Raw genomic sequence first — 24738 nt, 5'->3', positions numbered from 1 at the left:
CATGCTAAAAACCCAAGCATTGGCAGCTCCCTGCATACTCCACTAGGATGAACCCTCGAGAATTCCAAAGGGCATAAAGAAAATGTCTAGACAAGACTTTTTTTTAATAATGTATACCTTAGCCTAATCAAAGTTTTATTAGGAATATAGTTTAATTAGTACAGAGAAAGGAAACACCATTTCAGCATATTTGTTAGCATATTTCCTTTTATTGTTGTATTTAGATACTTACGTGAATCAAAGTGAAAATGAAGAGCATATGAAATAACACTGAGTAGCTACTCACAGTTCTGAACTCATGAATACACATTCTCTACTGATTGTTTTATCAGCTCTATTCTGTTTACCTGCAGCATCTGAGTTACTCATATTGCTACAGACAGACCAAAGTTATTCTGAGAAACTATTTCAAGAAAATTTTGTATTCAAGACTATAAGACTCAGAGGAACTGTTCACTATCCTTTTTATCCTCTCTTCATCTCATTAATAAGAAGTAAATTCCTGCAGTATCAGGACAGGAACTAAACTTCAAAAGATTGAAATTTATAATATGTTTTCAAAGAACACATTAAGTCAATTAAAATTACCTGGTTTTCTGTAACAGAAAAAAGGATCATGCTCACCATTTATTTTCAACAACATATAATCATATCATGACTGAAAAAGAGCCACTGTTCATTGCACACAGTGTCCATTCTGTATTAATTATGTACTATTAAATGATGACATTTTAAAGTAGGTAAAAGGAGTTTTATTTTGTGCAACAGAACTTAATGTGCATTTTAAAAAAATGTCCCAGTTATTTAGTTTTTGTAATGTCATAAAAGCAGCGTATCAGCTAACATACATTAATTAGAAGCAGCTAATCCAAATCAAATTCGTTCTCCCTCTTCTTTTGACAGTCAGGCAACAATCTGGGAAATGAATATTGCTGAATTATGTCTTGTGTCTTTCCAGCACTTCCCACCTCATGGCCTTCTGCTCTGCACTGAAACCTCCTACATTAACTCTGCCATACATTACACATGATTAGAATCTTCTATTCAAGCCAGATTAGAGGGAATAACTATCTACCTGAGGGGGGGAAAAAGCAAAATCTCTGAGATGTCACAAATGGATGATTCCAAGATGAACCATGTTAAATAGTTAAAAACATGTAGAGTGCTTCCTGCCCCTAGGTATAGCAACTAACATGAAATTATTCCAATCATGCTGAGAGAAAATATCACAAAGAATATGAAGAACAGAAAAACAAGACAACTAAATGAGGGTTGTAATATCAAAGAACAGGTGCTGAAAGCATACACTTTCAGAAATAAGATAACTTCCAAAAGAAAATCATGAATGTCCATGTTATTGTTCATAAAATTTCTCATGGGTCTCTTTCTGCCTCCAAAAGGTTTAATTTTATCAATTTTCCTGTTGAAACAGATCCTACTGTTTCAAACTATTTCATCTATTTTGCAAATTTATTTTCATTTATAATCCTGTTTTCCAGGATGTTTTTAAGCCTTCACAAGCTTAACATTATCTGGATGCATAACATATCCATCCTTCAGGACACTGATGAAAGCCTCGAGCACATGACAGATCCCTATCAGATCCTACTGGAAACATTTCCAATTTCACCATGAATCGTTGATAACTGCACTTTGACATAGGCTTCCAACCAGATGGTTCTCCATAGAGCAGTAATTTCCTCTCTCATGCTTCCCACCAGCTCACTAAGGAAAGTCTTTTGAGACAATGAAAGACTAACAAAATTTCCCAACATCAATATGTTGCTACTGGTTTTCCCTTATGCATAAGGTGTGTCTTCCTGTCATCCAAGAAAATCAGACTACCTTGGCATTATTTTTGACAAATCCATATTGGGTGTTAGTGTATTTTATTTTTCCCCCTATATTTAGAAATAGCTAATGATTAAAAAAATATAGTTTACAAATAATTTTCTTTGGTTTTTCACAATAGTTTTTCAGGAACCACCATAAAAATATCAAACATATTTCACTCGTCTTATCTCACTTTTTTTTCTTTCGGCAGGCAGATTTGCCTTTCTCCAGTCTCCTCAGAGTTCCCAAAGTTTGCTAGGAGACTAAGGAATCCAATCAAGGTCACTTTCATCATGGACAGCCAATGTGAAAGCAATTTTTAGTGTTTCAGTCAGTTTTCAAGGAAGTTTTATAAGCCAATAATCCTCAGACACACAAGGAAAGATAGACCACTTTTAGTAAAGATGTGATAGAGCACATCACCTTTTTTTTTTCATTAAAATGACAGCTTTTTGATAACTCTAATTTTAATTAGTTGCTTAAAAGACTCAACAGTCCTCTGGATAAGTAAGAGTGACAAACAAGCTGACACAGCCAGCCTGGGCTTCCAAAGGCATTCCTTCAGAAAGGCTCCTCTACAAATGCTTACAAGGAAAGTAAGCAGGAATTAGATAAGAGGATGGGTCCTTTTATACACATATATTTGATTACAAGAGAGGAAATAGCAGAAACACATGGTTGACTCCTAAAACCAACAGAAGGTCCCTGTGGAATTTTGCTGGAACCTGTGGCTGAGCTTTGTGCTGACTGACACTTCCTAAGTAACCCAGAGAACAGGGTGATCAGTAAGATGACAAATTTTCCTCATGTTATTTGGTTATTCAGGGCAGTAAAGACAAAGACCAAATGCAAAGAAGAATTTTATAAGACTAAGCAAATAGCCAAAGGCTGGCAGATGAAATTCAGGGAGATAAAAGTGGTACACAAGTGAAAATAATCCCACCTTTATGCATAACAAGCTAGGATCTAAACTGGTTAGAATCAGGGGTGTGGTTTTTTCAGCTACGATAAATATTTCCATTAAGATATTAGTCTATTACTCAGTAGCAGCAAAAATAAAGGCATCCAAAACTGGAGAGAAAAAATCTAATTGTTGGGAATGCCTGTGAGAGACATAGTGAAGAAAAGGGCAAACACTACAGCATCAACACAACTCATTTTACACCTTATCAGAACATAAACTGTTTTCATCTCCTCAGCTCAAAAAAAACAACCCCAAACGTGTAATAGGTCTGAAAAACATGTCACTGTTTCACAAGGAATTATCACACATGGTAAGATTCTCCTGTCTGGAAAAGAGCTGAGGGAAGGATGTGATGATGGCACTGTAAAGTCATAAGTGGCACTGAGACTGGCACCAGACATTAATTATTTATTGCTTCTTTCAGTTCAAGAACAGGAAATCCTAGCAAAGGCAGCCAAAGTCTAGTGCAAAAACAATTGAAAAGCAGTGCTTCTTCACAGGTGTGTTAGGCTGTAGGCACTGGCTTTTTAAATAGGTCCAAAAGTAAAGTCCACTGTGTTAATAAGCACAAAAAAAGGGCAGCTGGATCCTAAGGAGTGCTCTGTGGGGATATCACTGTGTACTTGGCCTGTGCAGTGAACATTTGGACACTTCGCAATGGAATCCTGAGCTACCCAGTCTTTGTGTCATTTATTATAGAGTAAGGATTTACACATAGGGCAAAATACATTCTTTGTGTCAGGTTTGCTGTTACAAGAAAATAAGAGCATTTGTCAAAAAGATATGACATGAATGAACTCATAACTGAGTTACTAGTTTACTTCCCCCTCAAGATAAGGAAAAATAGCTTTTAGGGGAAAAAAAACAGAACAACCACCTCAGTATGTGACAAAGTCTCTAAATACCAGATTCAGGTTCCAAATGTCAGTGTAAGATATTCATGTGACATTTCCATAAGAATTACATGAGAGCATATTAGAATATTCCTCCTAATAAGGTGACACTAACTACCATCATTAAAATATCTAACCAACAAGGTTTTTGGAAAACAGAACCTCCACCAATATTATTTTTGATAATAGTAGTTCTAGCAGCATCCTAGCACACCTACTCTAAATAAATAATCAGCAACTACTACTATCAGCCTGGATACAAAAGTTTTACAAGAAATTACTAAATTAATTCATTGTACTGAATTCCTGATCACGACCCAGTCAGTTTCCCACTGAAGTAACTGGTAACAGACTTGTTAGTCCTGGAGATATTTGGGTTCACAACATGCCAAAAGGTGGAAAGCTTGCTGAGAAGCACTAATTGATCACAAACTTGGAAGTAAATTAAAAAATGTCAGTTGTTGCTGCCTGCCAGCAAAGAAGTTTAGATTTGGAATCTGGAAGTGAGAGAAACACAGGACTGTGTTTTTGTCTGAGGAAAGTTAACAGATGGTCTAAAAAGGAGCAGCTTTAAAATAAGACCAGCAGCCAAAAGTGTGTGGAGAAAGGAAGGAGAATTTTTTTTATCTATTCTGTGCCACTGTTTCGTACAGCTTTGCATATATAGCTGTATATATTTGATACAGCATAAAGTCTCAAAGTTTGACTTTACAGATTTATCCATCCAGATTTAAATATTTGAATCCTTTTATAACTTTGGGAAAAGGATGTTATATCATGAATAGAAGTGTTCGAAATACATATTTACGAGATACTTGTTTTCTAAGACACAGGTCTCTGAAATGTTACTGAAAACTAACTACATTCTGTAATGCAGAAGTACAGAAAGTTGCATATGGAGATTTATCTTCTTTTAACTTTATAACTGTTAAATCCCTGTACAGCTTAAACAAAATATGCCTCTGGGTGTTTATTTATACTTTTGCAAGGGTGGCTCATTCACCTCTTCAGAAAATGTTGCCAAGTATAGACAGCTGTTGCAAAAAAAAAACCCTAGAGAAAGTTTCTAAAATAAAAAGGGTAACAACAATTATTTTCTGCAGCTGAAATGTGAAAGGATGCTGCATGAAGGAAATTATAACCTGCATTTGGATTCTTATTAGTGTGCTTTCCTACAGTTTAGCAGCCAGAAGCAGATATATCAAGACACACTATTCTTGTGGCAAATGTCAAACTTGTGCCAGCACTGGATACAGCACCATAAGCAAAACAACTAGTGCTTGGTTTTAAATCAACACAAAGAAACTTTCATAATTACTTACCTGATTTTCTTCATGGGAAACTCTCATTTGTTCTTTAAGAACTGACATTCTGGCTGCTTCTTCTTTCCTCAATACTCTCTCTTTCTTCAGCTCAGGACTCCAGAAAGTTTTGATGCTGTTCATAGAGGACCCCAGCTTGCTGTCCTTAATGTCAAGCTCTTTTCTGAGAAGGTCATTCTCCCTCTGTAGATCCTTGAGCTGAGCCTGCAGGTCCAACACGGCACTGTCTCTAACCTGTCTCAGCATGGAAGGAACCTGGTGGTGGTGGTGGTGTGAGGATGTGGTCAGCCCTCCGTGCTGGTCAGTGTAAGAGAGCACATCTGTGTGGGACAGTCCAGCAGAGGCAATGTTGGGGCTGCTCCCCATGGCTGTGACTCGGCCACCATACACAGCTCGATTTGTAGCCCTTCCAAGAGTCATTGTGCCCTTTGGGAAAGTAGTAGAAGCTACGCCCTCGTGGTCACTCAGGTACATTGGTCCAGATGTTGCATAGGCGGCGTTAAGGGATTGGATGTTCTCCATGGACAACGTCTTCCCTGTCCCTCCTCCTCCCCCGCTGTGGGTCCTCCTGTGGCCCAGGCGAGGGGACCTTGGCAGGCGGGGAGACCTGGAGGGACTTCCTTCCAAGTTGCTGATTGTTCTTGCGCTCCCATACATCTTTCTTCTACTTTGAGGTACTACTTAGTAAGAAACTAGTAATGCTAAAGTTGAATATTAAATTTATAATTCCGGCTAGAAATATTGGCAGTTTCACTGCATTCTTCCAGTTAGTAAAAATCTTTTTCCTCCAAAGACAGATCTGGGGGGGAAAAAAACAAGACAAAACAAAACACCACATTATAAAATGAAGTTTTCATCTTGGAAAATAAACTTAGAAGTAATCACGATATATCAGAAAAACTCACTTCCAAGAGTAATAACTTCAAAAATAAAATCTACTATACATTTTATATTCAGGATTATTTGCCTAAAATGCATTTTCAAGCTAATTTCAATCAAAATAAAACTCCTAATTTCTTTCTTGCTATAAAAGTTTGAGTTAAAGCTCGCTAAACTAAGTTGCGGTGATCAACATGGGCCCAAAAACATGGTATGTTAATGGACTTAAATGACTGACAATGTGAAATCTTATATAAAGAAAAATATTTGTAGCTGACATTAAGGACCACCCTCTGAAAGCCTCCAGAATTCCTCCCCAAGGCACACAGATATAAAGGAACCAGATGTAACTTGTTGATCTACATTTCCAAGTTTCAGTATTTTAACATGACTATCCAAACCTTTCCCTCTTTTCAGGTGTCACGCAGCATTCAAGAGCTGACCCACAGCTTGTTCCACCAAAAGAACTCGTGCAGATTTTCTGCCATCTCAACTTCAACGCTTTGACCAATTCAAAAAAAAACCAAAATTCCCATATGGCAACTGGGGCAATGCAACTACTTATCCTAATTCTCAAGCACCAGCCATCCTCTGGCCAAACAACTCATCAAGGCCTCTGAGAAATCCCATCCTTCTATCTTTCTAGTTGCCTGAAATAGTTCTGTAGCTCCTTCAAAGACAAATATCCCATGAGACCAGAGCTGAAGATTATTTTCCTTCCTCTGCTCCTGGCAGATCCTGAGCAAAAGCAACTAAACAACTATCTTCTAAATTGATAGAATTCACCCCACGCTCCCACTCACTCAATTAAAAAAACCCACAAACAAAACAAGCAAAAAGCCCCACAAAAAACCAGAACACTCTGGCCTAGTGAAAAAACAATACTGCTAGCAGAAACTGCCAGTATCAGTTTAAACTGCTCACAATAAAGTAGTTTTAGATAGAGCAGATATGATACACATCCAGGTGGTGGGGTTTGGTTTCATTGATCCTCAGAACTAGAGGTATTGAGTATCTCCAATATTTTATATTGTATCTGATATCACATCCATACTGTTTTTCCTTTTCATTGCCACAGTCTGATAAATAAGTAATTTATGTTTCTTGCTTAGAGTTACCTAATAACCTACTTAGCCTTCTAGTTGTGCATCTGATATGTATTTTTAGGTACTGGTTTTCCCTTTTAGAGCTTATTAGTTGTGGTCTTTTCTGAACTTCTGGAAAGTTTTGGAAATTCTCATCTCAAATCAAAGAACACTTATCTCATTCAGCACTCCAGTGCTTACCATTGAGCTCTACTTAAAAGATCCTCATTCCTTATCCAAAGGGAGGCTAACTTCTCACTGCACTTCTTTAGCAATGTTCAAATGCTGATTGAACACTGTAGCTTTCATAAGCTTGTGAAAAATTCTGAGAGCAACAGGAAAAGAGACGCAAAACACCACCAAAGAAGTGTTATTACTTCTCCAGCATTTTCAATTGTTTCTTTTATTTTCCCACTAGAAATATTCTAATCAAAAGAGAGATCTCTAAGTAGAAAGTGCAAACACACCAATTATATGCTTGATTTTCATACTTTAATGAGCTACTAAGGACAGCTCACAGACCAAAGCTGAAAACCCTGCCCTTCAAAAATTCTTAGGGTTTCTCAATTTGCATTTGCAATTTGTTGCCTTCTACAGCCTGAATTATACAGACTGGCTTTCTTGCAAACACCTCAGAAAAATACAAACACATGAAAACATGCTTTTTCAAAGTGTGTACTTGTTATGGATAAAACTGGAGCCTTCCTTTGGGGCTGTGAAAATTCTCAGACACAGCAGAAGCCAAACATCATTGCTTCATGAAAGAGGGGAGAGCAGCACCTACACCATTTTCTGTTCTTTACTGCTTATACACACACAGCCTTCCTAGCTTCAGGAAGATTTACTGTGTGTCTCAACACATCAGGAACTGGAGACATGAAGAAGCAATATCAGCCTCAGGACCTCAACAACTACCACACAGATCATCATTTACTGCCTGGAGAAAAAGAGAGAGGGAGAGATCCCATCTTCCCATAGAACCAGCTGAGCCATTCTAGTTGAACTTAGAATGGACAGGTGAGATATAGATGATTCTGTTTTGAAAGAAATTTATTTTATATTTCTCTTTTTATTGGGCAGGAACATTAAAACACTCAAGTAATAATTTTTCACCCAAGCTGTAGGTGTTGCAGTAGCCAGGACAAAGGAGCTTATAAAGGTCATATCCCTCTAAAACCTTCTCTGAGAAAAAAAAGTTACCCAGATTGGCTCAGTCTGGTAGGGACACACTGTAGACCCATCCACTACATGCATTTTCCTATAGCAGTTCAGTTTTAAAATATCCAAATCACTTAGTACCAGAAAAAAAGAAAAACACAGACGCTCACCTGCTTGGCTCAATATTTTCTTATTTTAAAGAAATACCTTTTAATGTACATAACACATGACTTTAACCATTTAATCATGAGTTTAATATTCTGCTTTGCAAACAAAGCTGTATTCTATATGGATCCTTTTAGGATGCAGAAAGTTAAGCATGCATCCATGGCTGGAGGCAGGCACTGGACACTTTCCCCCATGCTCTCACCAGCCTTGAGAACCCCAGCAAACCCGCCACAGTCTGTTTCATGCCAAAGTGCATCCTGATGCCTGTTCCAACTTCAGCTTGCCCTATTTTCCACATTCCTGCCCATCTGATCACCTGCACTCCACAGACAGCAACATCATGGGTTCACATTACCCACATTGCTGAAGTCTGACAATGCATTTTGTCTTTTAGCTTTCGATTTGTATAGAGACTTGGAGCACAGGACTCTAATATGATGCTAATTGAAGATCTCACTCAATTTATTTTCCAAATCCTTGCTTCTCCATTTCACATAATTCGAGTTTCTCTGAAATACTGTGTACACAGTATCCCATAAGTTCTGGTTTTCACTGGTTACACTCCTACATGCTCAGGGATGATTTAGACTGTTAGTGTGTCCTCCTCTGGCCTGAATCATCTAGTCAGCAGGAAGTTTGGGTATTAGCCAAATACTTAATAGCTTTGCACAACTACTTGCCAATATTAACACTGAGCCAAGAGCTCAAATATTTGTAAAAGTACCAAAAGCTTTAAGGAAACACCTTCCTTGGAGTTAACCTCCCCAAACAATTTATGGTGACATTTAGGTACAGGAATCACCAATCTGATTGCAAACTGTCTAAAACTGTAGTGTACTGTACAGGTCCCCACACATCAACCAAAAAAAGCAAAATAAATTTAAAAAAAACCAAAACAAACCACACACAGGTAATGTGGAACATAATACTCCTATTTTCTCCACCAGGACTGTATTTTGGAGCATCACAAAAGGAAGGAGATTCACAGAAAGATCTGTTCCATAAACACATGTCCTAGCAAACAATAATGATTTCTTTATTTTGATAACATTTTTTGAATACTCTCTTATCACACCAAAAACATCTCTGTACATAGAAAACCAGGATCATATTTGTATTAAAAGCAGTGACTAAGAGCCAGAAGTATTTCTAGCACTTTTTGGTTTACCTAGGTTTTCTACTGCTTTAATAGTGGTACAATCCATCCTCAGAGAATATTCTTTTCTTCACATGTTTTTTATTATCTGTGCTGATGTAAAGAAAAAAAGGCAGCAAGCTGATACAAACTACATGCAGAGAACGCAAATCTGTTGTACAGTATCCTCCCTTTCTTCATTAATCTGAGCAGCCGGGCATGTCTTCTTTTAATAAAGTAAAAAAAAATAACAAACAATGCCCTTCATATTGGGTTCGTACAAGACCAGCATTGTTTGTATTAAAAGTACAAAGTAATCTCTTTTCCTACCTACCAGACTGACCAAACTATTTATTCCCTCTGCCTATTTTTAATCCTAAAAAGAAAATACATTCTTTCCTGCTACTCTACTGTTCCTTACAAGTTTGAAAAACAAAGTGTACATGACAACTTGAAATGCAACATTTTCATTTAGGTCCCTTACAGTATCCTGAATCTGCATGCCTCACGTAAATTTAAGTTTTACTGCAGTCTGCACAATAAAATTATTTTTACTGGTTAACAGACATTAATTTATCCCTTCACTCTTGTAGCTGTTTGTAAAAATAGCCCATATGTAGTCATAAATAAAGTTTAAAAGTATGCCTTAATCTTGCAAGCTGGTTGTGTCCCTCAACTCCCATGGATGCTAAATGGAAGAACTGGCATTTATCACCTCACAGGAACAGTTCCCCAGGCCTGCCTGCCTTTCATTTCTCTTTCACACAGGAGAAATCGTATATGAAGGCAAAGGTAGGAGGGGCTGCTCAATATGCACCCGATGACATATATGGAAAATAAAGCTGTCAGACATTCTAATGCTGTCAGGTGCAGTGACAGCAATTAATGCTTGTCATGCAGTCGAAACTCCATCAATTGAAATATTTGCTCAAAATGCCGTATTAAAAATCTTTAAAAGCAAGCAGTTCTGACACCATTATTTGGATTGTCAATTATATTACTCTCAAATGTACTTAAGTGAAAAATCAACAATACCTTTTTAACTCTTATAAAGTTTCGTGGGTTTAAAACAAGGCCAGTGTTCAAGGGAGGTACATTTGTTTCAATGCATTTTAGTCATTATTACAATGTTCGAGACATTGTAATTGTTTTAAAACATCATAATAGTTAGAAAAAGCCTTTAAATAAGAAATATTTAAACTCTACCAACTGACACCTCTCATTTTTCTAACTTTTGAGTTAGGTCTCTTTGTTACTCAAACTCCAATTCCTAGCATTTTATATCTAACACTTCCATTAAAAGAATTCTTTCCTGCAGTCCTGCATGTGACAAGTCTTCCTGGGGTTTCTAAGATGCTTAAGTGAGGTGAGAAATTTCAAATTTGTTTCATTTTATCTTTCTGATGTTGTGTAAAATATTAAAGACCTGAAAATGGAACATAGAAAGAAGGCTTTATAACCAACCAATGGCAGAATCATCACATCTAATTTTAATTGTTATGCCAGAGAACACCCTGTATCTTTATAAAAAGTTATAGGGCAGCCTATCTGTCAAATCTGGGCAAACAACCACGTACAGTCTGTACAAGTTACCTTCCAGTGCTGAGCATTTCTCACTATCCAGTTCTTTCTGATTTAGCAGTCACTCCACAGAAGCAGGGATGTTCAGCATTCTCCTGTGTTTAAAGTATTAAGCACAAGCACCAACAGGAGTGTGATGAAGGGTTTCAGAGGTGCAGAGTAAAGCACCTCAGCTTTCACTGGCTCCAGTTCCCAGTCCCACGCTCACTGTGTCATTGTTTTGCTGCCCATCTGCTCTCTGCAACTTTTAACATTGGGATCCAATTTTTTATTGGTGGGTGGGAGGGTGGATGGTGTGAATCACAAGCAGCAAGGGATAGAAACACAAATTCCAAAACACTGCTTGGTACCTCTTAAGTTTTTTAGTTCAACTTGCCTGCACCATAATGACCTTCTCAGGATACACAACCATTTCTAAAGACTTGGCTTTTGGTTTTCCAGGAGAATATTTACTAACATTTCGGTCCTTGCAGGTATCTTGTGTGCTGAATTCTGCATCCTAGCCTGGATTCATTATGTGTTCCATCCTGCAACTGTTAATCACTTGCCTTTTATTTCCTTCTCAATAAGGATTCTCATTTATCAATGCAAGCCTGCATTTACAAACTCCAGTATTTTGTGGAGGATTATTCTAAGGCACATGGTAAACCAGGCAAACAGAACTTTGCATTTAATGACTACTAAAGAACAACAATCATCTATCTTGAATTTTTACTAAAATAGTCTCTTTTCTGGAAAAAATATTAAAATGTAAAAATATACAACATTCTTCAGGATTACATGAAAGTTACACCTAATTATTAGCACAGTTATCCTTTGCTTTTGTCAACATTTACCTAACTTGAATGACTAGTTTACAGAAACACTGTTTTTGTTATAGACTGAATTTCCTTTGAGAAGGTAGAGCTTAAAAATGAGCATGAGTTAAGAAAACCTGAAAGTTTTCCAGGAAAAAAACTGAAAGACCAGACTTGTCCTAGCATTCATCTATACTGTCAGCATTTATACCAATTCTTTGAAACATAAGGCTTTTCAGCTGGTAACACACATATACATACACATATATTAAATGCATGTTAAAGACTACATTCATTTTAGTAAAATAACCTAAGAAGTGAAAATAATGTAAATATAGACTGAGTTTGTAGTTAGACCTGTAAATTTGTCTATTTTCACATTCAGTATGCTTAAGAATATTCTGTCATTTACATTGATGTCATACTTTTTATTTTAAGATGCATTTCTAACTCAATGTTTTAGAAACCAACAGAGATGCTCCCACACAATGGAGTATTTTCAATTGAGTTCACTAAGGTTACTCTCATGAATGTTATTAAATACAGGCTTACACATTTGCAAAATAAAGCTATATTTTGCTACAAATCTTCCACTCTCATTTTAAAAAGCAACAAGATAGTCTTAATAGCTGCTCCTATTACTATCTGCATAGCCTCCAGAAATTTATTAGAATACTTCAATATCAGGATATTTAGCAAGCCTAAATATCCACTCTGCATCTTAGATTTATTTGATTCAAGAATAGTAATATGCCTACTCAAATTGCAAAGGAAGCAGCATATTTGTGCATTCAGCATGCTTTGAAGCCATCACAATCCAAAAACCTGTAGAACATCTCTGTTCTCTTTGCTCAGACACAAGAGCATGCACATGTTTCAGTCCCATGCCAAAGAAAAACTGGCTCTGCTTCAGCCACATCAGATCAAAGTTGTCCAAGGAACTTACAGGCTCTGTAAATGACCCAAGTGATTTAGCAGATTAGCTTTCAATTCATCATAGAATCAGCATCCTGGAGCTATTAGAAGACACTGCACTTCAGGAATTACCTTTTTAGTTATTTATTTATTTGCCAAAAGAGTTGGAGAGTTCCCCAAACACTCTTAATTCCATAGCACAGCCCCATCTGCCCACTTTGGGCTCACACTCAGCTGACCACAATCACCCCAGCTCACAAGTGCAATTTATAAGTCCTCACAGGTATCTGACTTAACATCTGATGTTGATGACAGATGTTATTGTAACTGTTTCCTTAAGGAAAAACAAATGGTTTGAGCAGATTTCAAATGAGGTCTATAAACGAAAGCCAAGGTACCTCATGACTGCCAATACTCAGCCATCAAAAATAAACTTGCTTTACACAGCAAACTGCCCAGAGAAGCCCCTGAGAGCACCCATTTCTTCCACTATTATTGGACATAGATCAACAAAAAATGTTGCTTTATTTACCAGGTCATATTTGTCCACTAACATGAATTGTTCAAAGAACATAAGTGATAAGAACTGTATTTCAGCAATATATTTTGTGGAAAAGAATGCACTACAGAAAACTGTTAAAGTCAAAATCCTCACCACCACAGAAGTAACTCAGAGAAGTGCTGTTTTATAAAGTAATTAAATAACACAGACATTGCATGCACCAAGAGATAATGAAATATATATCTTAGCAGATTACCAGTAAATTAATTTTACTGACCATGAAAAGTGCTTAGATAAAAGATAAAAGACTGAAAACTGAAGAAGCATCAGCAAAATTTCCAACAGGACTCAACTCATACTTGACAAAGAAAACTCAGTTCCTGAGAATTCAAGTACGACAGTCTCCAAGTCGTGCAATGAAACAATCCAAATACACACCAAACAGTGTAAGCACAAGTATGGACACAGCAACTCCATTAGGAGTTGGAATGAAGGTTCCAAAGCATTTTCTGTTAACCTCTCAATGCATGGAGAAGATGATGTCCCATTAGTCAGCATTCTAGGTGATCTGAGCTATTTACCTGGAGGGAAACTGCCCCACATATTGCCAATACTCTGTGCAAAATACACTTTTGGACTAAATTCAGAAATGGCAGAGAGTTCTGTTACATTTCTTTCACTTCCTTCAAAATAAATTGCACATTATATCCAACTAAGAAAATCATTTTAGACAGTGCTTTCTTTAGTGACTTCCCACCCAAACTCCACAGTACTTCCAGAAACTACAGCACGTCATTTTCACACATACCTATACAATTTATTTTTATATATACACCACTTTCATCAATCCTTTTCCTCCATTCAATGTCCCATAACATTTTCCCACACAATTTGAGATACATTTTAGAGTTAAATCACGTGGAAAATCTTTCAATTTTCAATTTTTGTAGAATTTAGCTGCTAGGTTCTACATCTGCACTGTGACTTCAGTTAGAGGGATAGGATAATGAGCAGGCCAAGCAGTGAGAAGCATGAAAAAAAAATTTAAAAAAAAAAAATCAGTATTTGCTAAAAATGGGGCATTTTAACTAAATAAAAAGTACAGTGGTCATTAAGGAAGCCACAAGTTAACTAGCCTGAGGCATTTCCAGTGAATGCCAGTCTGCAAGATTATATTAAAAACTCATTCTAAGAAAATCTAGAAAGCAAGTATCCCCTTTCAAAATTTTCACAGAAAAGCTCAGGCTTTGCTAAACATCCAAAATGTCAAAGACTCCCACACTTCCAATCACAACTTGAAACTGACATACACCTCAAATTCTTAGACACATTGCTTCTGCTTTCTTAAAAGCACAGAAAATCCAACTCTACAAATCTCCCTTATTCTCATTTTAAAGTGAAGGAACCACAGTGACATACAACTTTGCCAACATGTAACCTGTCCATTACATTTCTAATATCATAAAGGAATTCCAGGTTTCTGTGAACAGAAACAGAGCCTTATCCAGAGAAGTGCTAAAACATTTTTACTCCTCTCTTCTTTGGCAGAGCTCAGCACCTGACAGACTGTTCTCTGAAAAGAGATGTGGTTGCTGTTCCTAATTGTTGCCATTACTCCAAAACAAAACCTGGCTACTTAAGATATTCCAAGGCTTGGAATCCAAAAGCCACTATCACTAAATAAATCATAACTCCCTGAGATCAACAGCCAAGAAAGCAACAACGAAATTTAAATACCACAAGGCTAATTCATCAGACATACCTTTTCTTATACAAACATTGGATATTCATGCTTATAAACTTCCTTGGACCTCCACAAGTAGTCAACTGCTGTTTTTCAAGGAAACAGGTTGGTGGGTTTTTTTACATCTTGCATACAAGCAATAACAAACCAAAATAAATCCATCTCAATTGAGTTCAAAAAGACTGTAAGAATGTTTATTTTTATAAAATACTTTACATCTTTAAAAAGTGACTAATTAAAAACAAAATGTTCCAGAAAAAGATTTAATTGATGTTTCTGCTGATATGCCTTTGTATTTTCCTAACGTGAAAGTATCACTCAGAAGAAGCAGCACTACACAGTTCATGTTCAGAATTTCATTTCTTAGCTCTCCCTTGACCAACTATGACCCTCAAAAAGAAATTATAAAGTCCTTTTACTTTCAAATAGATCTTACCCTTTTGCCAGGACTTAGTCAAAAATATAAACTAGTGTTAGTGTTGCAAAATTTAAATGAATTGGAACAAGCTCTTCATTGCTAAGTATGTATGAAATCATTCCAAAACTAAGACTTAAATCACAAAAATAATTTAACACAATCCTAAACCAAACAAATATAATATCACAGATAAGAGGGGTCACATTGCAAAAATTTTAAAAGAAAAAGAAATCAGTACCAGAGCAATATTTCCTAGGTGGGTCTAACTAAGGTTCTCCATATTAAAAACTAAATTAAACAGATAAATGCATCATGGTGGATAAAAATACGATAAACACCCTAAGAGATACAGGTGGGAGAACATATGTTGTCTTTGGAAGTGGTACACAGGCTGGTTGCCTCAGCCTCTTTGAGGGGTGAACAACCCACTCTTTTTTCTTAGTCATCCTTCAAAGGGCAGTAAAAATCATCTTTCTAAAGCAAAAGAAAAAATATCACCTTGAGCATGCTTATACAAAAACACACATACTGAATAGATAATTCTCTAAGCAGCACATATATTTGACATTCTAAAATGGTTTAACATGTCCTTCTGGTGTTTGGCTGTTCAGAATAAGGCCCACACCTTTCTACAGCCTTCAGAGCAGGCAAGGAACAGCAGCAGGGACCAGCATGGCCAATGGATCTCACACTGCCATCCCCCAGAATCTGACTGCCAGTGGATCAGTGGAGTTGAACCACCCACGGGATAAGAGGGGTGGCAAGAGGGGTCTCCTCCAACTGCTGCCAAACCACAGGAGAGAGGACAAGGAGCATTATCAGGCACCCAAACACTAAATGAGAAATTTGTCAGTTCTTAACTGGAAGATAGATCTACCCCGCCCTGGGTGTGCTCAACAGACACAGCACAGGGTTTCTCCACAGCTCAAACATCTAGTGTCAACCTGGGCTGGACACACATCAACCCCAGGGACTGCCATTACCTCAATAAACCTTTGCAAGAAGAAATTACCTTCCTTTCACTCTCTGGGCGGAAAGCCTCTCTGAGGCTCTGAAAGCCTCCCAGGTTCCTCCAAGAAAAGTGAAAATGCTAACTCACCTTGATGCCTTTGAAAGCCATTTTACACAGAGCTTTCAAACAAAATAACAGTTGTGAAAAGGCTGCTTTTAAGGCACTGAGATGTGGAGTTACTTTCACACAATCACCCACGAAGCCAAGGCTTGGACAGTAAGTTTCTTCCACTAAGAAACTGACAAAGCTTTCCCCAGAAACATATTCCTTAAGGGAACTAGATTCATTTACCATTACACACTCTGGGTGTGAAAAAGCAGACCCTAGAAGGGCCCTTTTCCTCCTCCTATTCGGGGACAGGAAGAATCGGGTAATGCTCCAGCAGATGCGACCGTGAGGGGATTGCGGCTGCGGGAGCTTCGCTCGCTCTGCCGCTGCTGAGTTTTTATGGCTGGTGTTTCCTTCACCTACGCTGTGGGCGCGCTCGCCATCCCCCGCCTTTCCATGGGGAGAATCCAAGGAATTCCCCCCGGCAGAGGGACTGCTTTGGGGTCCCCGTGGGGACGTGCAGCGCCGACACAGCCGCGGGCGGGGAGCCGGGCTGCCTCAGCCCTCGCTGCCGAACGGAGAGCCTGGGAGGACAGTCCGCTGGAGGATTCCGGGGCTGGAAGGGCCGCAGGAGGATTCTGCCCGCGCCCCCAATCCGGGCTGTGCGGCTCTGCCATCCCCGGGGAAGGAAGGAGCAGGGAGGAGGGCGGCCGCACATCTCCAGCATCCCCCCGCAGGGCAGGGCAGGGCGGACACGGCGGACCTGCTCCATCCTTGTCTCGGCCACGGGGAAACCAATTGCCGGGGGAGAAGCGACTCGATGAAGGGGAACCTCCCTCCCTGCCTTCCCCGCCCTCCGAGGAGGGGCACCCGGAGCGGGGCCTGCGCCCGGCGCGGCTGCCGGCAAGGGCCGCGATCGACAGCAGCCCTGGGCAGCACGTGGGGCTGGGGGCACGGGAATGGAAATAAAAACAAATCCCGAACGCGCAGATAGATGAGTGAAACCACTGATTTAGAAAGCCGACCAGAAAACTAACCCTGGCAAGTAGGATTTGCCCTCCCCTTGGCTGCACTTATTGGCCGCGCTGGTGTGCAACGAGCCTGTGTCTGCCAATGCCAGTGGTGGGCCGGCGTGTCCATCACCGGGAAAGAGCAATTCGCCGCTAAGGGAGTAGATTCCCATCCATCCATCACAAGGCTTAGCAGGTAGCCGCCTAGAAATCAATCACACACTAATAAAAAAAAAAAATCCTTCTCCATCAAATTACTACTGTAGTGCTCCCAGAAAAATATGTATGCATCCTTGGTGAACATGGGCGTGGATTTTATCACATGCATCACATCCATCACTTGTCCAGCCTAAAATTATCTTTTTTTAAACAAAATTAAACCATCATAAATGAGGGACCCCGGTAAGTATTCATTAATTATATAACTGAAAAATAATATCCTGTTAGCTTCTGTTTCCATTTGCCAGCCACTAGAAGGGAACAGAAATCTCTCACCTTTTTCCTGACACAGTTTTTAAAACACCAAACATTATCCATTATTTAGGTATAAAGCTAGTAATTTCTAAAGCTTATCAATTCTATTCTAGAAAACTTTAGCAATAATAATTGGGCACAAAAAAAAAAGAAAAAAAATTAAAAAAATCAGAGTCCTATGGCTGCTTTTAATAGAAATTGCAAGAGAGGTTTCTGGTTGACGATTCTGTAGGGAGAGGCACTCTGTTACCAGAATAAGATGTGCACTCGGTCCCATTTATTACAACGTATTTCCAAAGCAATATAAAAAGCCTATTCTGCAAATTCATCTCCAGATGCAGCTCCCAGATAGTTGTAAAAAGCTATACACAGCAATTTCCTTAATCGCAATAAATTTACAGTCATATATTCCAGCCATATTCTTGTTTAAGCTTCTCACCTTTCAAATCATTGCATCCGTCTTTCGTCCTCACATGGATTTTACAACATCACGTTTCGCTGACATCCCGTTTGCGCGGAGGAAGGAGGCAGCAGGGAGAGCCGGAGCCGCGGAATACCTGCCGGGGGTGAAGAGAAGGAACCTGCTGCAGTCGGGGGAGGCTCGTGTGCCCCTGTCCCTCGTCTTGCCGTCCCTCAGCGAGTCTCCCTCAGTCAGCTGCGAGCCCGGCTGTCTGGGTTGCCAGTCCCTGACTCAACATTCCCAGCATTCCCGAGGAGCCGGGGCTCCAGCGGCGCGGCTCGGAGCCGCCGGGGGCGGCAGCAGCAGCAGCAGCAGCAGCAGCAGCACACGCACCGCAGCCCGTGATTCTGCGAGCGCTCGGCTCTGGCCATTCATCGGCTGCCCGCGGCTTCCAGTCCCACCCAGCGAGCGGCTGCGAGTGCGTTACTCACTGGGAAACAGCCTAAAAATACACCTATGGCTGCGTAAAACTGCAGAGGCAAAACTGCTTTCTCGCCCCCTGCTCACCGAAGGCCAAAGATGTTTGGAGGCAGGTGCTTCAGAACATGATGGCTTAAAATCCATTACTATATTCGTATGTATACATAAACAGGGGGGGAAAAAAAAGAAATTTGAATCTGTGTTTTGGCTTAAGTGTAAAAGAAATTAAAATGACATCCATATTTTTTTGTATTTTTCAAAAGCAGTAGGCATAAGGAAAAGCACAGATTAGCTGCTATACACAGCCTGGAAGCCTTTTTCATAAGAAAACTGCATTAAAATTTTTTCCTGAGATTTTATTGCTTTTACTAAGGCGGGGTGAGAGAAACTTCTATAAATATCACTGGCTTCTTATCCTAAGAAAGCAGGATTTGTCCCACTTCTATTTTTCCCTCTTTTTTTTTCCTTTAATTGCTCAGTACACAATTATAAGTAATCACTCTTGGTCTTCAGCTTCAATGCCCCTTCATACCTCACCCTACACAAAATTTCACAAACATTTTATCCGCCTCTTCTTGATCTCATTGCAGCAACAATGATTTTAGGAACAATTTCAGATCTGTAGTTGCTTTACTATAATCTCCATTTTATTTCTCTCTTGTCCACATATGCACCTATAAATACCACTATTAAACATTACTGAAAAGAACAACTTTTATGGAATTATTATTAAAAACTATGTCAAATCAAATTGATTTCAACAATCACATTTAAAATTATAATTTAAAATAAATTCCCTTTATTGCTGTATCTGAATTATCCAAAGCCAGTTGAAATAATTGGCTGTCACAAATATTTATTCAGAGAGGCTAGAATGCCATTCCCAGCACGAGTATAGCAGGTTTGTATTTCTCCAAGAAAGGGACACACTCACAGTACCCACCTACCTTAGCTATAATTACAGTAGAGGGCAAATATTATTTTGAGTTCAAAGTAATTGAATAAACCATGATTAAAACACAAACTTCAGTTGCTTTTAAGCCTGCACATTTACTTGAAGACGTTTCTGTTAAAATAGTTACAAAACCATGAAAAATATGGACAGAGAAAATCTGTTCCTGGAGAAATTGACAAGAAGGGACGTGATTTTGTATACAAATAATTTCACTCAATCTGAAAAGCAAACAAAGTATTCCTCAAGAGTTAGCAAGTCTGCATCTGTAAGAAAATGGATAAGCACTATAAAATGTGGGTCACTACACTGAATGCTTCAAAGCACAGGAAGTGTCCATTTTCAGTTTAGCCCTTAATTTGGATTCCGCCTAAAATAAGAATCTCTTACAGACCTGTCTCAATATTGCTAAATCCAATTCTGTCTCAGTACTGTTAATGATGACAGGACTTTTGTTCTAAGTGGTGTCAGCTGCTGACAGTTTTTTAAACAACGTGTCACACCGTCCCTGTCTATATGAAAAGACAAGGAACATCAGGTTCTGCCTTATCTTTTTTTGTGACTCATTCACTGGCAAAGACTGAGGGCCTTGTGATAGCCAGCAAAAGCCAGAAGCATTCTGACAGAAGACCAGTAGCCTAAGTATCTCTTTCCAAGGAATAATCACTGTGGGAAGACAGAGGAGCTGCCATAAGGCTACAACAACATTGCAATGAATTAAGTTTGCTATCATTCAATGAACTTTGTAGCAGAATTAATCCAAGCCCATCTCAGAGCACCAGACCCTCTGCGGGGGACTGTTGGGGTTACCAGTGCCAGAGAACAGAATGTACCCGCTGTGGGTAGACCATTGTAGAGCTTGGTGGGAAAAAGTATTTTGCCAAACTGTACTCAAGAAGAGTTGCTGGAAGAATGTGCCGTTCAAGAGAAGGGGAAAAGTAATCAGAATTTTACAGCTAATCTACTTATTGTATTAGTAGAAACAACATCCATGCAAAGAACCTCAGGGTCACATAATCCAAACCCTTCAATAATATTCATTCCTTAGATTCAAGACAATGCTGGAATCCAAATCCAAAGGGTAGGATAATAACAATAGTGTGTACTTAAGGCTGACTCCTTTGCAGCTGATGACAGATCTCATTTCAGTCTAATCACAGGACCATCTGTGTTGTCCTTGGTGCCATGATGCAGGTGAGTGCCATTAAGCACAAAAAGAGCCAGATCATATACGTAAGCTACCACTTTTTTTTTATTGTAAGAGGTTCCCATTAATTACTAGACATTTCTTTCAGCCAACTGTTAGAGGAAAGCAGTCTGTTGTAAAACTTAAACCACTATTTATATGATAAGATGCCATATCTAATGTTTGCACTTGTCAACAGTTCGTATCTTCAAATAGATTTTTGGCTAGCAGACTCCAGTTTATTTGTTTTCTACCTTAAAAATGCAGTATATTCACAGTCCTTTCTGCTTTCACATCAGCAGCTGTGAAAACCCCACTGAAATTAATGGCAAAATTCTTTCTTAGTTCAGTGAGCCCACATTAGGCCCTAGCCAAGTAAAGGACATATGAAATACAAATTTTCATGTCTCTTATTTTCCTCAGTCTATGCTATACTGACTTTGGAAATAGAAGAGTATAAAACATACTTATTACAACTTTTCTGTATAGTTACTCTGAGTAGAAATAATTCAAAATAGCATATAATGTTACTCATTATCTTCAGTTCCTGTGCATCCCTTCATACTTCCCAAATCTTTCTTCTCACCTGTGGTACTAACACTTCAGCAGCAGCTAGCTCCCTTTCATATTTTGGTGAACATGGATGTTATTTAGTGCTTACGTTTTTTAAAAACAGAAATACAAATGGAAATAAAGCTTAGTCCCTGCTGCATAATTACTAGCAAGCAACTGCAGGTGTGTGCTTTAAAAGCCCAGGAAAATGCATTCCAGCTTCCTTCACTGAACCTGACCCTGCTGTATTCCTCCATGAATAGTAGCTTCCCTAGTGCTACTGGATTTACACTGAAGGTTACAGAACTCAAAAAAAAAAAAAAAGCCCTGCCTTTAAATGATATGGTGATCAGACTTTGAGTAAGCACTTGACCCAAAAGAAACAAAAAGCTCCAAACAAACAAAATAGATGAAATGAATTTCAGTTTTCTGTTGATTTCAGAATGAGGTCCTATCAGTCTAGTCTACAGAGGCAGTGCACTTATAAGTTATGCTGATAGACTAAGTTAAGCTTATAGACTGCTCTTGTCTCTTTATAAGTTTAGATACTCACCTACAAATACATGTCAAATTGAATTACAAAATAGTTTCCACTACATGTTAAGCTTTTGCTTTTACTTGCCCCACAACAGATCACCCAAGTCTGTCGTCTTGGTTTTAAAATTCATTAGTATAGCTTATTTATTTTTAATTTATATGATCACATGCTTTACAGAGGACAGAAAAGTGTTATTTGGATATACCTGAACACACAATATGCTATTGAGGAATTCATTATAATGTATTATAATGGAAAAAACAAACAAACAAAAAAAAAACCAACCAAGGACAGAAATAAAACTATTCTAGCACAGACTGTTAATATCATAGCTGCAAATAAAAGAAAAATAATAGAATCATTTAATAGAAAAATTACCCATCTAGCAGTTCTATAGCCATCACATCTTAAAAAAGGGCTAGTTATTAACTTTTGCATCAACTCTACAATGTATTTCAGAGAATTAAAAATATTTCTTCAGAAAATTAAAACTCCAGAGACTTCTAATAAGATGTAGTAAATGTAGCTTAAACACCTTGAATTAGGTTTCACATTTTAAATGTTATCAATGGTCCTTTATTTTCCTGGTTGGAAACACAGTAATACTGCTACCACTATTGTACATAGGAATATACACAGTGACTATTGTACAGAAATGCTGCTAAATGAGCACTGACTAGTAAATTGTTAGATGTTGGCTTAATTTTTCTTTTAAATCACTTTAGACACATCAGAGCTGAAGTCTTACTGACTTTTCAGTAAGGATTAAGCTTTCAAACACCAACCTCACCCCTGAAAAGTAAATCTAGATACTAAAACTTTTACTTACAAGTGTCAACACGAGGCACTTCATCTGAAGGCAGCTGAGGTTCTCCTCTCAGTTATCTGGTAGCAGAAAACAGAGATCTCCTTACATACTCAACCTCTACAGCAAAGCTGGCGAGTACAAATATTAGAATTGCAGAGCTATTCACCCCCAGCACATCACCTTTTCTCAGCAGAGCTGCAGCACAGTTATTCAGTGAGGGAACCTTTTATCAGCAGCACAATCTCCTCCAATTGTCACCAGCTGAGTACTGAGGTGCTGCCTTAATCCCAATCACCTGCTGGAAGGACTTGGGCAGAACCAAAGTGCCTCAGCTGGGGGAGCTAAACTCCATCCACCAGAGTAGTCCCCAAGTGGAACCAAATTTCTACAGCGAGTAGGGTGCTATTAGATCAACGAACTTAAGGAACAATATGAAAATTATTCAAAACAAGTAGCCTTGTATGGCTGCTTCAAAATGGACAATAAATCCACAGCTGCTTCCCTGCTTTGTGCTCATTGTGGATTCTGTTGAGGAGCTGCTTGTCCAACAGAATAACAAGAAATACAAAACACCTGATAATGGATGGCAACTCCAGCTCCCACAAATGTTACTCATTAGCTAATAACTGACATTGCACAGCAGGTGTGAGGTTCACACCAATGTTATATTTCTAATAAGACGACATCCATCTCTTACTCTATATAGACATGCTGAAGACAATTTCTAGACTGTTTTGAGAGGGTAACACATTATATCCACTTCATAGTACTTCACAGGATTACACAAAGTACACAGTTCTATATGAAACAATTTACAAGTTGGTTTTATAGGTGGTTTTACACATCTACTAGTACTCCTCCTTGGTATTTCTGCTTGAAAATATGAAAAAAAACCTCCACAAGCTCCCCAGTAAAAAATCTGTAATACAGAGATTCAGGTTGTCTCAGTCTTGAAATCTTCTTCACTACAAAGTCCCAGAGCCTTTAAGAAAAAAAACATTTTTCCTGCTTTTGTGGTTCATGCAAAGCTTTAGTGGTACTACGCAAGAGTAACAATCTAGAAAACACAATAATGTTAGATTTCTATCTTTACTAATGTTGCTTTTGCTTCTTGTACAATCTAAGGCTAGCTAAGGAATCCTTCATTTCAGTACCCAGACAGTTGTCACATACTCCATAATCTTCACTGAAGTAATCTTAACTTCATTGTCCCATTTTACTCACAACAGGATCTCATAAACATTGGATTTCCATTTTGTCATTGCGATTGTCAGTGCTATGACACAGAATAACAAATAGCACAAGCAATTCTGAATACTTAAGTTCTGGTCTTTAAAATTGAAGAAAGGTTAAATATAGGTTTTAAAATATACTTTTGTCAGTATTTCTGTGACAATCATCTACCAGTCTGACTTTGTGAAATATCAGGACTTCTCCTACCTTTGACCAAACTTGCCCACTACTTGAGAATCTGACTTCAAGAAGTTATGTCCCCTTATCTTACTAATTCTAGAAATAAAAAGAGATAATGGTATTTTTATTTTTGTCACTTAGAACCAGCCCTGTAAACTATATGAATGTTAGCACATGTAATTAAATTTTTATAGAACAACTCTCTGGCATAAAGAAGAAATGGCTTAGCATTATCTTGATTTATGCCTCTGGACTCTCTCGGCTCTCAAAATAGCATATTCCCATATAGAATTCCTGTTGGGACTACATGCCAGCTTCCAAAACATGGCTGAGAACTGGGATGGAGGGAGTGTGTCTAGTCCAAAGCATGATTGTTCTAACAATTCAACAGCTCAGTTTCTATGCCAAGTGCTTTCCTGAACGTGATTGATTTACTAGCAGAGATGTAACTGTAGGTGAAGCTCCTTCTCT

At 38.5% G+C, this 24738-nt stretch overlaps 1 protein-coding gene across 5 annotated transcripts in view; it reads right to left on the bottom strand.

The window, feature by feature from the left end:
• Window positions 1-23184, bottom strand: part of ERC2 (ELKS/RAB6-interacting/CAST family member 2) — a 394496-nt gene extending 371312 nt beyond the window's left edge. For 2 of the 5 annotated variants that reach the window (XR_014854746.1, XM_085072716.1), the window contains exons 1-3: window positions 22876-23184; window positions 18378-18495; window positions 5013-5811 (exon numbers count right to left, since the gene is read on the bottom strand). Coding sequence is in view for 1 of the 5 variants with exons in the window: in XM_085072716.1 (XP_084928842.1) it covers window positions 5013-5669 (657 nt within the window). In the remaining 4 variants the exon portion in view is untranslated. Of the gene's footprint in view, window positions 1-5012; window positions 5812-18377; window positions 18717-22875 lie in introns of those variants that run through there. The other 3 variants (XR_014854748.1, XR_014854749.1, XR_014854747.1) reach the window with 2 other exon arrangements.
• Window positions 23185-24738: the final 1554 nt, after the last annotated feature.

The sequence above is a fragment of the Lichenostomus cassidix genome, chromosome 12 (assembly GCF_008360975.1).
Source record: "Lichenostomus cassidix isolate B80296 chromosome 12, HeHo_3.0, whole genome shotgun sequence".
In the NCBI taxonomy this organism is placed as follows: Eukaryota; Metazoa; Chordata; class Aves; order Passeriformes; family Meliphagidae; genus Lichenostomus; species Lichenostomus cassidix.
The sequence above is the reverse complement of the archived record's forward strand: the minus strand, read 5'-3'. Positions and strand labels throughout refer to the sequence as shown.